The 16,299-nt window shown below is 42.7% G+C and overlaps 2 protein-coding genes across 17 annotated transcripts in view; one reads left to right on the top strand and one right to left on the bottom strand.

The window, feature by feature from the left end:
* ITGB3BP (integrin subunit beta 3 binding protein) overlaps positions 1 to 6,810 on the bottom strand; it is an 81,875-nt gene extending 75,065 nt beyond the window's left edge. For all 11 annotated transcript variants that reach the window (XR_014790518.1, XR_014790519.1, XR_014790521.1 and 8 more), the window contains exon 1: positions 6,763 to 6,810. Coding sequence is in view for 2 of the 11 variants with exons in the window: in XM_084852320.1 (XP_084708446.1) it covers positions 6,763 to 6,767 (5 nt within the window). In the remaining 9 variants the exon portion in view is untranslated. The remainder of the gene's footprint in view (positions 1 to 6,762) is intronic.
* A 102-nt stretch (positions 6,811 to 6,912) lies between these two features.
* EFCAB7 (EF-hand calcium binding domain 7) overlaps positions 6,913 to 16,299 on the top strand; it is a 45,936-nt gene continuing 36,549 nt past the window's right edge. For 5 of the 6 annotated variants that reach the window (XR_014790517.1, XR_014790516.1, XM_084852313.1 and 2 more), the window contains exons 1-2: positions 6,913 to 7,012; positions 14,709 to 14,896. Coding sequence is in view for 4 of the 6 variants with exons in the window: in XM_084852313.1 (XP_084708439.1) it covers positions 7,005 to 7,012; positions 14,709 to 14,896 (196 nt within the window). In the remaining 2 variants the exon portion in view is untranslated. Of the gene's footprint in view, positions 14,897 to 16,299 lie in introns of all 6 variants that reach the window. The other variant, XM_084852309.1, reaches the window with a different exon arrangement.

Genomic DNA, 16,299 nt, shown 5'->3' with positions numbered 1-16,299 from the left:
TGTGTATGTTTCTTTGAGCATTACTAGGTAGCTTTCTGTGAAATGGGTATTTTGTTGTGCTTTGTTAGGATTAATTTGAGGCTCAGACCCCACCTCTGCCTTCTACTCAGTATCTTGGCCAAGTTACTTGTCTTTAAGCCTCATCAGTTTACCTTCTGTGAAATGGGTGTTGGAGTGGAAAAGTGTGGGTTTACAAGAATGGTTTTGTGTTTTGGACTTCATACTCTGCCTTATACTTAGGTTCTTGGGCAATTTACTCTTCTTTCAGCTTCACTGGCTTCTCTTCTGCGAAATGGGTGTTTTGTGACTGGCCCTACTCATCATGGCAGACAGTTTGGGAATGGGCAACCCCCATGACAGTCTTTTATGAGAGTGCACATAACACTCTCAAAAGTCCCAATGTGCCCACTAGCCCAAAAAGTTTGGGGAAACCTGCATTCATTCTCAACCAGATCCCACAACATTCCACCGCATTATATATTTTGGTTTCTTAGCATTCCAAAGCACATTAGCCATGCATCATGGTTGCTTCTTTGGATCACTCAGGGATAACATGCCCAAGAACATCAACCGCTGTCTGTCGGCCTATTATTCTGAGCCAGACCATAGGACTATCTAGGTCCTATCTACAATGACTGGCAGTGGTGCTCCAGGATGTCAGGCAGGAGTCTTTCCCCGGTGTACATGGAGATGCCAGGAATTGAACCACTGAACTATGGCCCCATCCCTTCTCCTGTGAGAATCTTACTGCTCTCTGCACTGAGTAGGTTAGATCTAGATTTAGTTATATTTAGGTCAGACCTACTGAAATCAATGGGACTTAAGTTAATCATGAGTAACTTAAATCCTGTTGTTTACAATGGGTCTACTCTAAGCATGACTAAGTCTGGGTCCAACCCAATATCTATACTGGGTTTTAAAAAACAGTTGCATTGTCCTTGCTCGCCTGGACAAATAACCATTGATTTATACCTACTTAGGCCCTCAGTACTTAGGCAGCAGGTAGAACTTTACTTTAACATGAGAGTTCCCCCATACAGTGATGATGACATCTGAATAGGTCCTCTCCTTGTGCTCTGAGAATGACCTAATCAAAACTGAGCCTGGAATGTGCTTCCAGGTAAACTAGATCCGGAGCACACAGAGAGGGCAAACGTTGTGAGCAATAATAATTTCCCCAGTTACCTGTGGGGATGAAATATAATTATATTATTCTAATATAATTAGAAGAAACTTTGTGGTAAATTATATTTCATACCCTCTTTGTATTTAATTTAGTGAATGACAGATATGTCAAAGTATATGAGTACAGCATTCAGCAGGAGTATTGGGAGATGGAAGTCTTGGACAGTGATCCTACGTTTCAGGGCTGCCACATGCATGTCCCATTTGTGAAATGATGGAAGGAGTATTACGAGAAAAGGCTTTTACCCTTAAAGGCAGCCTAAAAATAATATTAAGTAAATTAAAAAAATTCAAAGGCTTGAGGTTACAATTGGCACCAGCTTCCGTCAATTTCAAGTGCCTCTTGAAATCGGAAGTAGGCTGCTTGAATAGTCTTCTCCATGTTTCTGTGTCCGTACCTTAACTTAAATTCTTTGCTATTATACAGGACAAGTGGGATCAGCAAAAAAAATATTGCTATTCAGGATTCCAGTGAACCAGCTATGCCCTTCTCCAGGATACTCCATTCTATTCCATTCCACTCACCTTCCTCACCTAGTTTCTCCCCTCCAATAGCCAGCCAGCATTCTGTGGCCACTGAGCATGCTTGGTCCTCACTGGACTGTTTGGAGGTTCTCCTCTCCTTGTTATTTTTTTTCCCCTAAGTTTTTGGTACTTCTGCAAACCTTTGGGTTCTCCCAAGCCTACTGGTACTTCTCTCCTGTGTGTGGATGGTGCTGTTTTGGCTACGTAAGGATCCACACTCAAGGACTAAGTTTGCTATTAGTAGAGTTATGGGATATGGGGTTGAGATGGATAACCCCTCAAGGTCACTTCTGGCCCTGTGATTGTAAGGAGAGAGTGCTAAAATTGTCAGACCAGTTGGACAGGTCTAGCCTGGCAGATTCCTTTCTGTTATGGAGATGAGCTGATGGCTTTCAATAGGGGGCCAGCAATGACTAGGTATAGGCAGAGAGACTCTTCTGGAAAGGGGGATGCCTCTTCTCCCATCTTGGCTAAGGAATGTGATATCCAGATCTGTGTGTATGCAGGAAACAAAAAAGAACAAACTGGCCATTTTGAAGTGGACAGAAACAGTGAGTACAAAGAGGCCGAAGGGCTCTACATTTAGACCCGCTTTCATTATTGCACTGGTCATGCCAACTGCTCATGAATTCAGCTGCACCTTCTGCAGCAGGAAGACTTTTCTACAAATAGCTCCTTGCACCCTTGACCTTCCAGGGCTCTAAATTGTGAGGGGAACCACAAGTACAGAAGGCTCCCGCTGCAAAAGGTACAGCTGAACTTGTCAGCAGCCAGCACGAGCAGTGTGGGAGTGGGACTTAAAGTGTTGTCTCACAGCCCCACTGTACTTGCTTTCCTTCTTCACGCCAGTAATGACCAAACAGGGCTAGTTCTGAGAAAATGACAGAGCTGGAATTTTTGGAACTGTTGGCTGTTTCCTTACAATGTGGGTACAGCAAACTTTTGAGACATCCCACACTGCTCGTGCTGGTTGCTGTACCTCCAGCTATGCTCAACCTGTACGTTTGTAAAGAAAATAGAAATATTACAAAATGCCAGCAAACCTCCAGTGACCTCATTCCAAAAAAGATATATGAAAAAGTTAAGAAAATAAACAGTCATTATCACTACACAACTGAGGAGCAGCTAAAAGTAAGACTAACAAGCATAAATAAATTAAAATGCCTCAGAAAACAAATAAGTTTTGACCAGACACCAAAGAGATTGCAGTGTTGGCGCTAGTCATACCTCAATGGGGAAGGTATACCACAATCAGGGTATCACCACAGAGAATAGCACAGAACAGCCTTTCCCAAGCTGGTGCTCTCCAGATGTGTTTGACTAAAACTCCCACAATCCCCAGCCAGCATGGCCACGGCTGACTGGGATGGTAGGAGTTGTAGTCCAACGTATCTGGAGGATACCTGGCTGGGAAAGGCTGGCATAGAACAAAGAGAATAACACATAAAAGGCAGCCAAGCTATCTATGTTGCATCAGTGGCATGTATTGATGCTTCTCTGTAACTGTAGGGAAATGCAAAGCATCTCCAAGACACAACTTTGAGCACTTATACCACTGAGCCAATTAACAGAAGCGTCGATCATCTGAAATTGAGTATTTGTAGAACTTACTTTGTTTGCTCCTGAGCTTAGTTTATATGGATCTGCAGTTGCAGACAACGTGAATGTATTGTCCAGGAACAACGTAACACTTGTGCCAACATGGCAAAATTATGATCAATCACACACCCACTATCACAGGACCACAGCATTATGTACTTCAGATACTTTCAGGAAATACACATTTTAAGAGGTGTTGCTCCACACTTAACACAGCAGACAGATTCCACTGGTATTTGCTGTTGTAAGTACATAAAGTTTGAAGAGGCAACTTCATGTCTATGCCCCATCAGATCTATGCCTGGTGCATGTCTACTGCATGTCTCTGAGTATTCGGGAATGCATGTCCCCTCTTCATACTATATATATATATATATATATATATATATATATATATATATATATATATATATATATATAAAATGTTGTGCCAAACACTGACAGAGCAACCCAACTGCCACATAAAGTGTGAGGTAGGTAGTGTCAGGGTGGACACTGAGCCCATAGAATCCCAGAGTAGTTCTGATTCTGAGGAAGAGGAGCCACTCCTGGGAGAGGAGCGCGCTCATCTTTCCCAGGGCCAACAGCTGACAGAGATTCCTCCCACTGGCATTCCTAGCTTAGATAGCAGTCCTGGGAGTGACAGAACGCGGGAAGCAGACTTGCTGGACACGCGACGCTGAAAGCGGCGCCAAATGGAGGGCGCGGAAAGGAGGCGTAGTGCCCGGTTGGCGCGGAAACAACGGTTGTGCCCAGAGGATCCAAGGAAAAAGGGGAGGGACTCTCCCTAGCCCATAAGTTCAGGGTCTGCCAGTGATTCCCTTTCAAACAGGGACCAACTGTTCCAACTTAGGGCATAGGTACTCTGCTGCTCATATCTAGTTGCTAACAGTAGAGTTGTTAAGTTGTAAAAGAGGAATAAAGCTTTGAAAAGAATCCCTTTGTCTGTGTCTGGACTTGGCTACTGGATTAGACTGAGAGAGGCCTCCAAGGAGCCCTTGACAGGTAGCACTTTCAGTGCGGCTGCTACTAAACTCTTGTTATTTGATAAGCACAAATAAACACTCAATAGCCACTTTCAGATGTGAATGTTTGAATACTGAGCAGCTTGTAAGTAAATCCAAAATACTAAGAGCTTACGGGCAGTCACAATAAACTCAGCATTATTACTTGAGATATTTTGGTCAGATAGCAGCTTTCCAACCCACATACAGCAAATAAGCTGTGACTGTGGATGTGTTTTTAATTATCTCTGTGGGATATATGAAATCGTCGTCGTTCAGTCGCGTCCAACTCTTCGTGACCCCATGGACCATAGCACGCCAGGCCTTCCTGTCCTGCGCTCTCTCCCGGAGTGTGCTCAAGTTCATATTCATTGCATATATGAAATAGTCATGTACAAAATAGCCATTAGGATGCACCATCATGGGAACTTCTTGTGCTTCTATTTTGGCACCATATTGCATGGTAATCCTCTCTGTGCCACCATATTTTATGCAAAACAAGCTAATAACCTCGCTGCTGTACTACCGCTTTCTATCTTGTCCAAATTCCTTGGAGACATGCACTTCATCCTACAAGTTCATGTGTATAAATATGCCTCCACACTGGGGGAGCTCAACCTATTGAGCATGCAAGCATATAATAACCAAGCCTTGCAAATAAGAACAGAAACGGCTGTTGCTCACGCCTTACTTTACCTGCACACTCCATACTAGGATGGCACCAGGGATCACCACGATTGTGTGGAGAGTTTTCGTGCTACCACCAGGAGCTGTCAACAGGAATACCTGGTAGTAGCATGGAAACATTCCACACAGTGGGGTCAATACATGTGGCAAACTATACATTACAGCTGCTGCATAGAACAGCCACCACACAGATCCTATGGCTTCTATGTGGAAAATATAACATGGAAACCACTGCTAAGGATTCAGTCTTATGTACACTTACATGGAAGCATGTAATAAGATGGGACTTTACTTTTGAGAAAACATGAATAAAGCAGGACTCAAAAGTAAACATCTATAGGATGAAGTTATAGGTGGCATTTCTCAACAGTACAAAAAATACTGTTAAATACAGAAAGTGGATAGTAGTTATTCCTTTCTCCCATTTATCCCCGCTCCCTGTTGGCTCACCCACTAGGGCAAGGGTCCCCAACATGGCGTCCGCAGGAATCTCCAATGGCGCCTATGAAACTCTTGACTCCCTGTCCCCTTCAAAACTTTATTTTTAATTTTAAAAGTTGAAAACTTTCCTGAATCAGCTGTTAAACAGCTGTTTGTTGGGCAGGAAGAGAAGGAAAGAGTTGCTTCCTGGTCCCACCCAGTCTTTCTGTCCACAGACCTTTCCCCTTTGCGCTCTCTCTCCACTCCCAGCCTCTAGCCTTGCTATTTCTCTCCATCCAACCCCTTGCTATTTCTCTCCCTTCCTAGCCTCTAGCCTTGCTCTCTTTCTCCCACTCACTCCTTTATCTCTGTTTCTCTCTACCCGCAGCTTCTAGCCTCGCTCTTTCTCTCCCCCCTACCCCTTTGGCTTGCTCTTTCCCTCTTCATCCTAGCCTCTAGCTTTGGTATTTCTCCCTACCCCAACCCTCTTTTGATTAGCCAGGCCCCCACAGCAACCATTATGTGACTAGCCACATCCTCCATGGGGCCATTTTGTGGTGGTGCCCACAGCAGTTTCTCAAATTGCCAAATGTGCCCATGGGTCTAAAAAGGATGGGGAGCCCTGCACTAAGGCAAGTATTTGTCTGTCTGTCTTTTTTCTTTCTTTCTTTCTGTAAAGCACCGTATTAAATTGATGATGCTATGTGCATAAGCAAACAAGTAAAGATGTGAGTGTATGCAAGAGCGGGAGAGACAAGCCTAGTTCAACTTCAATTAATACCAGTAAGCAACATAAAGTGAGAAAATATGTACTGCAAAGATGAATGGCACATATGAGAGTCTTATAACTCAGGCAGAAAATCTTCTCCTATTCCCTTTTAATTCTGTCTTGAAACCCTGGTAATTTCTAAGGCTGCAAACCTAAACAGACTTACTGGAAAGTAAATCCCATTTAACTCAGTGGGGCTTACCCATGTGTAAACATGCTTAAAACTACTCTATAAGCGAGACGCCTACAAAGCATCGCATTTCGTCTGAAATCCCTACTCTCTGCACATGCGTAGGAGCACAGTTGCTATCATTGTTTCTTCTTAAAACAGTTCAGGGCTGAGTCCTAATATTCTGTCTACATAACGACACACAGGGCTAAGCCCTGGCTCTACCTAAATGCAGTTCACACGCAGCCCAGCCCAGAACTACAGACGAGACAGCTGAAGGGAAAAGGGCGCCCGTCCCACCCTCCGGCCGGGGATGCGGGTGCCCTGTTTCTCCAGCAGGCCTCGCACTCGCAATGCATCCGCCCGCAATACCGCACCCCCTACCCCCCGGGTCTGGTACTTACGGCATGACAAGGGCGCGAAGAGTCGCTTCGGCTTCCCCGCCCCTCTTCGATCGCAGAACTGAGACTCCCGCCCAGCGGCACCGCTGTGCACCGCTCAAAGTCTACCGGCCAGAAACGCTGCGCTGTGGGGAGGAAGCCGCGGGAAGCTCTGCGCTCGGCCGGGCCTGGCGAGGCGAAGTGGGTTTCTAGGCGACGGCAACAAAGGAAGCTGGCTCGGGTAGAGCAGGGGCCCAGAAACGTCCATGGCCAGGTCGGAGCCGCTTCTCATTTACCTCACTGGCTTGCTGTCCTCTGCTTTTACTTTCTCATCCTCATCATGATAATAATTGCTGTTGCTATTGCAGGCATGTAATGCGTGTCAAGAACGAGAGAAAGGGGGAATGGCTTCGAGCCACAGAATTCTGAATTAAGGTTTGGGAAGGTCACATAAAGTCTGAGATAGTTAAAAGCCTGTTATCTCCTTGGTACTTAAATTTCAGCAAGGGAGGTGCTGCTGGCGTTCAAGCTTGCCTGGAATTGTCTGCCCTCTCCCATGCCCTTCAGTGTTTCGCAGGAGAAAATAAGAACACCGTCGTGTATTTATAACATCCCTAATCTCGTTTCTGCGGTGAGGCTGCAATCCTGTACACGCCTTCATGGGACTAAGCCCCATTGAACTCATTGGGGCTTCCTTTTGAGTAGACATGCATAGGATTGTGCTGTAAGGGAGCTACTAGAAGACTGGTGTTGGTATAGTTCTATTCAAATCACAATTGTGTCAAAGTTGAGCATTTTTAATCATTACGGGTGGTTCCACATGGACGATTCTTAGCACAACCAATTAAATGACACTGTGCAGTTATTCCATCTTTCCCTCCTTAGGTGATTTTCTGTTTAGTGCTTCTAGAGGAGGCCTTTATTATGCAAACACCCTGCCTTGTTCACAGAATTTTACAGGGAGTGCAGAAGACCTCTTCCTCCAGTTGTCTGCTTCCCATGCTTTTCCATCACTTCTGCCTTTTTTTCTTTGTACAAAAAATACGTTAAGGAGGAAAAGATGGAAGAGACGCATTATATGTGCTTTCAGACATTGGGCTCCTAGTGCTACCCATTAAAAGGCATTATGCAGCTATTCCATGTTTTTCTCCTTGATGGATTTTCTGTGGTAAGAAAAAAGATGAAAGAAGCTGTGGGAGGATTACAAGTGAAACGTGACAATGATGTGGTCCCTAAAATTCTATGAATGAGGCAGGACAAGGGTGATGGCACAATAAAAGCCTTGTCTGGAAGCACCTAATGCCTTAATTAGTGGTGCTATAGGAGCAATCTGTGTGGTAAGAAAAAAGATCAAAGAAGCAGTGGGAAAACACAGGAGGATTACCAATGGAAGCGCTTTATGTCACAGTTGTAAAAATTGTTATTTATTCCTTTCCCGTAGTGCATATGTACACTTCAATAATGTTTAAAAGGCATCTTGTGCAACTCTCCAAAAAGCAAATGAGGGGCAGTGATTTACCAGGCATGGGTATAAGAAAATCGCAACCACGCCTGGTAAAGAGGGAATGTGTGCACTCTCTTGTAATCTCATATGTTTGGGGGATACTTATACTTATGCAGAAATGACACAAATGCTCTCTGTACATGCCTAAAAGTGCTCTTGCCTCAATGTACTTTTCCGATACCAAGCTTAAACCCTGACAATAAAAAAGGTTGTAGCACTGAACTCTAGCAGAGATTACATTTTGTCTTCCCCACAGCAAGACCAAAAGTGTTGTGGCACGTCAGGGACTAGCTGTTTGTTGCAGCCATTGGGACTTGATAACAGGTTTTTGTACTGTGACTCTTAGCAAGAAAACTATAGAAATAGTTACTAGATGTACCTTACTTTAGGGTACAAGTTGTTTTCCATTCTTGGATCAGATGATTCACTACATCTGACCCTCCCAAGTCACACATCATTTGTCAATAGTCTACACTGATTTACAGGTAGTCTGCATGCCAGACTGAGCAGTTGTGAAGTCTGTGTAGATGATAGTTTTCCCTTAGACTAGCCCTATTCAGATGGTGGAATATTTGAGACTCAGTGCATGGAAGGGTGAGCTGGATATGCCCCCACTATCCCCACCCCTGTGTTCCAGTGTTGACTGCCCCTTTGAGCCTGTGCATACGAAATGTGTACAGTGGAAGTAGGGGTCAGCAACAGAAGGCGTGGTCCCACTTCTCCCTCCACGTATTAAGTCTACACAGATTTTGAACATCTGAAGAGGGCTCATGGCTGCAATCCCATGCATGCTTATTTGGAAGTAAATCCCATAGAATTCAATGGGTCTTACTTCTGAATAAACATGCATAGGATTGGTCTGTAAGGTCCTTTCCAGAGTATGTGTTTTTTGCACAGGGTATATACCTGGGTTACTACATTGTTGAGCACAATCCGAACAACATTTCTCTTCAGGACATCACTTACATGGTTTCACAAATGGATTGCTGGGAAAAAAAGGCATTATTTCTCCTACAAGCAGCCTGAGAGTCCTTAGCCTTTTTCCCTTAACTGTATTTTAATGAGCCACTGAGCCTCCTACCCCTTTCCTCCACCGATCCTGTCACCCATTCTTCTTTCCTGTATGCAATGGAGCAAAGTTAGAGTCTTGCTGGTCACATATTTTGATTTTGGACTCCAGCATATGGTCATTCCAAGTTAATATTTCTGATGCTACACCTCAGCCTCCAAAATTTCAAATGAACGTATTTGGATTTATATATGCATTTATGACATTGCAAACTTATGCTGAAAGCCAAAGCATAATACAGACATGTCCACACTGATTGCCACTTTAGCTTGGAAGTGGGCATGTCGTAAGCAGTGTCTGAGAAAAGGTCATAGCAGTACATGGAAGGTTTTGCTTAATATTTCTCCCTGCCAGCTTTGCAACAAACTCTCACTGATCCTGCGATGCTTCAGTTGCGTAGTGTGGGCATGTGTGGGGATTGGCAAAGTTTTGCTTTGTGGGAACTGGATGGGCTGCATTAATACATGTAAGTCCCAGCAAGAACCTCATATAGACACACTCTTACTTGGAAGTACATTCAGTTTAAATTGATGTATGTGTACTATTGTGTTCCAGTCTTACTGCAATAGCTCAGAAGAATAATTGGATGGGGAATATATTTTAAATAAATAATGAAAAAATGTGGGTGTGAGATTTTTAATTTCATCTATTTTTTCCTGAAATAATAGAAATTAGAATTAGAAAATTTAGTCAGATTATCTTGATCCAGCAGTGTTAGAGTCTGCAACATTTTCCCCTTCTCTATATTTTTGTAGTGCACTATCAGTGCAGTTTATATTTTAATAACCTTAGCAAGAAACCTTCCATCTACTAAATAACTCTTGCATACTGTGCTTTGAGTAACATATTGGAAACATCTCTGTACTGCACAGCTGCCCAAATAAGAAATGGCTAAGTAATGAAAGAGTTGAGGAGCAGAAACAAGTGTTCATATTTGATAAAACTGGCTACTGGAAAATTAACATTTATTCTCTTTTTCCTTCATTGGCTAGAACTCACTTTCCTTTGTGTGTGCTAACAGTGGTGCTTAATTATTATAGTGACACCCGTTTGCAGTAACTGGACTGTGTCCCTGTGGGGTCCTTCTTATGCCACTGTAATATGAAACTGTCAGACAAGGCGGTCTGTGTATTATAAATAGGGTACTTCATCCATGATAAGCGATTATTATCTTTCTTTCCCAAGTGTAAAAGGCCTATATAACTCAAGAAGGTGCGAGTGATTTAGGCCTCCTGAGTAAGGCTCCAATGAGTCCTGAAGGGGACCCTACCTATGTTGTTGTCTTGTTATTGAACTTGAAATATTCAATTTATTATACTGGAATATATTTTCAGAAGTCAGCACTGGATAAAATAATGTTGCAGGCTGTTAGACCAACAGTACAAAACGATTTAATGCCCCTCTGTGATGGCCTTCTAAAAACCCTCATCACCTTTAGTAAAGAAGAAAATTACTGTTGACATTTAGTAACCATATGTGAAGGAAAGGCTGTGCTGAATTATTTCAATTATTTAAAAAGGAAATCCATTTCCGTGGTCCTTTCATTCAGGTGAGTGCAATTTTCTTCTGTTGTACTATTGGGTTCTTCATCCAGGCAACTAGAGCTCATGATGGGCTTCCCAGTCCACAAACCCATTAGGTCAGAACACTTGGATTTAAATCCACTTGGCCCTCTTGAAATAACTGCTCTGAAGATGACAAACTGCCACCCTGTCATGCTTGGAACACATTTACTTGGCAGAAAGTACTACTAATTTCAGTGCAGCTTACTTTCATATAAGCACACATAGAATCTCAGCCTAATGACTCAGTCAGCTGAACGTAAAATCAGGTATTACTGTTACCATGGTTGTGATATCACAACTTATCACGTAATGGATGAAATCCTAATCACATTTACTAGAAAACAAGTCAGTTCACATCTGATTAAACGTGCATAGAATCAGGTGGCAAGTCAGCATGGGGAGCAAAGCCCATGAGCCTGCACCACAGTAATTGCTAGCGCTGCTGTACTTGCTAGAAGCTTCTGCTTCCAGTGATGTATTGGTGAAGCAGAGAGGAGGTGCAATGGGCAGCTGTACATTTATGTGTCATGTTAAGGACCTTTGAATCCACTGGAGGTCTAGCACAGCCTTGCACCAGCTTCAAGGGGTTCAGTTGTTATGTTTTGAACTGATGCTGTATTTTTTTAAGTAGACATTTTTGGGGTCTCACTTAGAAAGAGTGGAAAATAATTTTCAAAATTAAAATACATTAAAACAATCATCTGCAAGTAATGGATTTTTGTGGGTCTTTACCTTTTCAGGAATCACTGCTCATTCTAGCCCTGATGCTTTGGAAAAAAGCACAGCAGATACGGCTTGAGCTCTCCTGCTGTCATTTATTCCTAGCGGTCACTGTAAAAGGAAGCAGGAACAGGCCATATATGTTTGGTTGGGCCATAGGGCAAAATTAAACGTTATGTGGGAGATCTGTGATAGGATCTCCTTATAGGTTTTTATTTATTTTAAAGCAGCTAGGGCACAGGAAGGCTTCAAATTTGATCAGAGCTGCAGCACTAGGGGAAGGATTATTTAACCCTCCATACCATTTTCTCAATGTAAATTGTCCCTCTTCCACCCAAAAGGTGCTGTTAGTCTTATGGAGGAAATACAACAGGTACCTGGGGTGGATGGACCAATGGTCTGGCTCACTATAGGACAAAATCATGTGTTCATATGTTTCTTCTGTCTTTGTGAGCCTCCTATCTGACTTGAATCCTGCCTAGTCTGTCTTTTTGCTTGCTCTTTGCCTGTCCCAGTTTCTTTCTAATTCTTACCTAAACTCACTTTACAGGCCCCAGTCCACTTATGCTACTTATAGTTCTATAAACCTAGGGTAAGGCATTTGAATGTAAAGGACAAGGAAGTGGTTTTCTACCCATTCCTTCCAATTACACTTCTTCTGTTAAGCACCTTAAAATTCAAAGTGTGTTTGGGGGAGCCTTGGGTTTGTTTGGAAGCTCATCAGGATTGGTGAAAAGATCAGTAATGGTAGATTAACTTCCTGAAATACAGATTGTTGACAAGTATTGATTTCCCCCTGCAAGAAAGAGCCACAGGGAGGTGTTGAGTCTGTTCTAGAACACAGATCAAGCACCAATAGTAAGCTAAATGGGCATGTCTAGTGCTTTGTGTAAACTGATTTCACTCTAGAATTTACATGCTCCCAAATCCCTTGCATGCAGGCTGTTCCATGGTAGATGCTCAGGATTTCACACGACAAATTAGTGTGGAAAGTATACCCTGACAATCAAAGCTTTGAAAGCCACTGTCTTTTAGACTACCAGTTTTATGGCTCTAAGATGTATCTTACAACAAAATGTTGTCTTCTGCTGGTGACAAAAATTCCTGTACATCTCATCAAAGCCGGGGTTTGAGCTTAATCAAATTCACTTCAATCGGATGAAATGCCTCTTCACATGACAATCCAGCATATTCTGGCCACTTGCCTATGGGCAGCTGGTCAAGTGCACCTGCCAACCATATGCAGGATTCATCTTTCAACATGCATTGGTAGATGCTGGAAAAATGACATTTTCAGAGGTGTGCCAAAGGCTGAATCAGTGTGTGGCAGCAGATGCACAATTTAGGGAGCTAGCATCTTCAAGAATTTCAGGTGTTTTTTCTGCAATTACCATGCACCAAATAATCAGCCCTGAGATGGATTTTTAAAACAAATTTTAAAAGAATGAGGTAATAAGAATATTTTCTCAGTTATACAATAAGTATTGGGTAGTCATCATGGCACATCCTAAGTAACCATCATGCCCCACTCTCCAATGCAGTTATAATGTGCTACAATATTATAATGAGTAAACAGTTGTCTAGTAAAAATAGTTTCCAGCTGTTTCAGAAGATCTCCAGGTCCTCTAACTATATTATCATTATTCTACAAAAGCTCAGTTATTATTATAAGAAAAAAATGTTGCAGCATGTTTTAATCTATGGACCAAATGCAAATGGTTGAGATCCATACGGAGACTGAAAATTCCCTAGTGACTGAAATCTAACTTTGATGTCATAGGTATTATGTTGCTAGATATGATCTCCTGAAAAAGTTGCAGCTAGGTTTTTCACACCCAGAGGACATAATCCAGCCAAAGTTAAAAACTTTAGGGCACAATCCTATGGCCGCCAGTCAGCGGCTAGATGACCATACGGTAGGTCAGTTCCCGGAGAACCAACCCCCACCCCCTCCCACGCCACCTCATAGGCAGCACAGATCGGCCCCACACTCCGCACTCATAAGAGCAGTGCAAAGTGGGTGTTCCCAGGGGCGGGCTGTGGTGTGGAAGTCTGAAATCCGGTACGACACATCCTATGCGTTGTCTGGCTGTTGCTTCCCACGCTCCCAAGGTCCTGCGGCTAGACAGCCAAAATAAGCTGTCTAGTCACAAAAGCAGGGCTGGGGGAGCAAGGAGGAGATCCGCTCCTCACCATTCCTCCCACCCTGCACTGGATAGGTGGCACCCCTGGGGTCGGAGGCGACCCTCGATCTCAATAGGATTGCTTCCTCCAAGTCCCATTTATTTCATTAGTGGTGGGCGAGGGGGAATTAAATAAGTGAGACTGAAAAGTGATTAACTTTGGCTGGGTTGTGCCAAGAATTTTGTAGGTGGCATAAACATGCTTGAACTCATATATCTGAGATTAAAACCAAGTTAATTTTTTACATATTGACTTAATAGATATTTTTAGATGTCTACATAATTTAAGTGGCAGCAAGAATGCTTGGCATACTGGAGAAAGCATGCTATAGAACTTCTGCCCCCTAGGACCTCCCTTTACCACTAACAGAGGTATTGTATTCATCACTGTCTTCCCCAGTGCCTCCATATACCCATTTCCCTTGAGAATTCTTAGAATGGCTGGGAGCCAGTGATACCATCTGCCCAGAACAGCAGTGGAAGCAGCAGCAGCAGCAGGAACAACATGGTGGACTGGAGAGAGGACTCTGCAAAACATCTGTCCATTTGCTGTCAGCACACTTGATGGAAGCAGATAGCCACACAGCACTATAAACTCATACCAGTAGAATACCACCTGGTATCCAGATGGATCTACCATTGTGCAGGCAATATGATGCACCTACATACCTGATTTTATTATTACAAACCGCTTTGAAAACTGCTATGGTTGAAAAGAGAAATGAAAATATTGCACTTAAAAAAACAGCAGCAACTGTCTTCCATATCATAGCATATCTGCAAGATCCTTTAATTTTTGCAGAAACAGAAGCACATAGAAAAGTTCAGAAAACATTCCCTCCCATGTGACGGAGTGGACAGATGGTGATGTGATATTGAAGTATGCAAATAAAAGAAACAGGCTTTAAATATGTTTGCATTATTCACAGGATGGCTGGCAGTCAGAAGAGCAGTGCATTTCTCTTCAATGAACAAAAACCACTCTCAGAAAGTTCTCAAGCGAAGAGATCCCAGAATTATGAAGAGGAAACATTTTATAGAAACTGCAGAGCAGCCTATTTAGCTGTATTTAAAAGTAGCTTAGAAAACATTAAATCTAAAGAACAACTGTGTTTGGGTAAGTGTTATTGTTTAATTGGGATCCATTGGAAAATAAATCTGCAAGAAATGTAGTGATGGATAATATATTTGAGTGCTTAATATCTCTTGCATATATTAACTACTTTAACGGATCTAGGAAACTTTGGTGTATTTCATGTTTCACATTTCTGAACCTCTGTAGCCAAACCATGATCAGCAGGCAGCTCACTGAAGTGCATCAGGGAGCACTCTCCTGGATGTTCTTGCACCCTTGCTACACGCTACCATGTAGGGAAGACAAAGAAAGAAAATCTAGGCCAAGCATAACACAGTGTGCAGAAGAGAGTCTTTGCAGCTATCTCCTCTCGCTTTCCGAGAGGTGAGGGAGAATGTTTTCTTCTCAGTCTTTTCCACTGAGGAGTGGCAAAAATAGGAGCTACTTTGCAATTTGTTTTTAATGTGTACACAGAAAGAGTGCAATCCTATTCATTCTATATGTATATAGCAGTGTGCAGAGCTGCTGTGTAGGAGCTCTATTGTTAGTGTTAATTTAAACAGTTGCATTTTTTTTAACTAATCTTTTTTTAAAAAAAACTATTCTGGCATGTTAGCTCACAATGTCAATGGATCTGAGATTATGGGATGTCAGCCCTTGGGGAAAGATGGAGCATCTGGAAGAGAGAGTAAGACACAGAATTCCAGGAAGGCATAGGATCCTTTGTCAGGTGATACTTTCTTCCCTGTCCAACCAAGACATGGCTGGATTGACTGCCTCCTAGCAGAAGACTCTAACTGAATTTGTGGGGTGACTGGACTCTTACTGTAATCCCAACATGATATGGCAGGAAGGGAGCTCGGAGAGAGCTGCTACTTTGTTCTTGTGTTTCCATATGGATGGCTTTAGCAGGAGATCAGGGAGATCCTGCTGTGCTCTTCTAATGTAGTGCAAGGCCACCACACCAATCCACAGATCCCCTCATGCAGCAGCAGACTGTATGTATATGAATGAATGCAAGGATCTCTGCACCTTTAGCTGTGGAACAGATGACGGTGGGTTGGGACCTCCAGACTCTTAAGATACATTTAGAAGGGAGTACAGGGGAAATTAAAAAGTTTGAGAAACACATACTGTGATAAATGTCCCAACAGTGTCCTAATGTTGTTCATTTCTTTGAATATTTCTACTAATTTACATTAATGGATAATTGTAGTGTACATACTATGTAATCTTCTATATATTTACATCGTACCTTGATGGTTTCTGATTCAAAATCCTTTTACAATATCTTTGCATGATGTGTGATTCTGTCAGGCTTTCAGAACCACTGCTTATAAAATCTCAGCGTTGGCTTCAGCTAATATGGATTTTAAATATGAATGGTGTGAACAAATGCTTTCTTTCTTTTCCATGCTATTTCTTTCATCTCTGTCCATATGTCA

The sequence above is a fragment of the Heloderma suspectum genome, chromosome 4 (genome assembly GCF_057233095.1).
Source record: "Heloderma suspectum isolate Gila_16-S chromosome 4, 16-S_ref, whole genome shotgun sequence".
Lineage (NCBI taxonomy): Eukaryota > Metazoa > Chordata > Lepidosauria > Squamata > Helodermatidae > Heloderma > Heloderma suspectum.
Note: the sequence above shows the minus strand (reverse complement) of the source record. Positions and strands in the feature narration are given on the sequence as shown.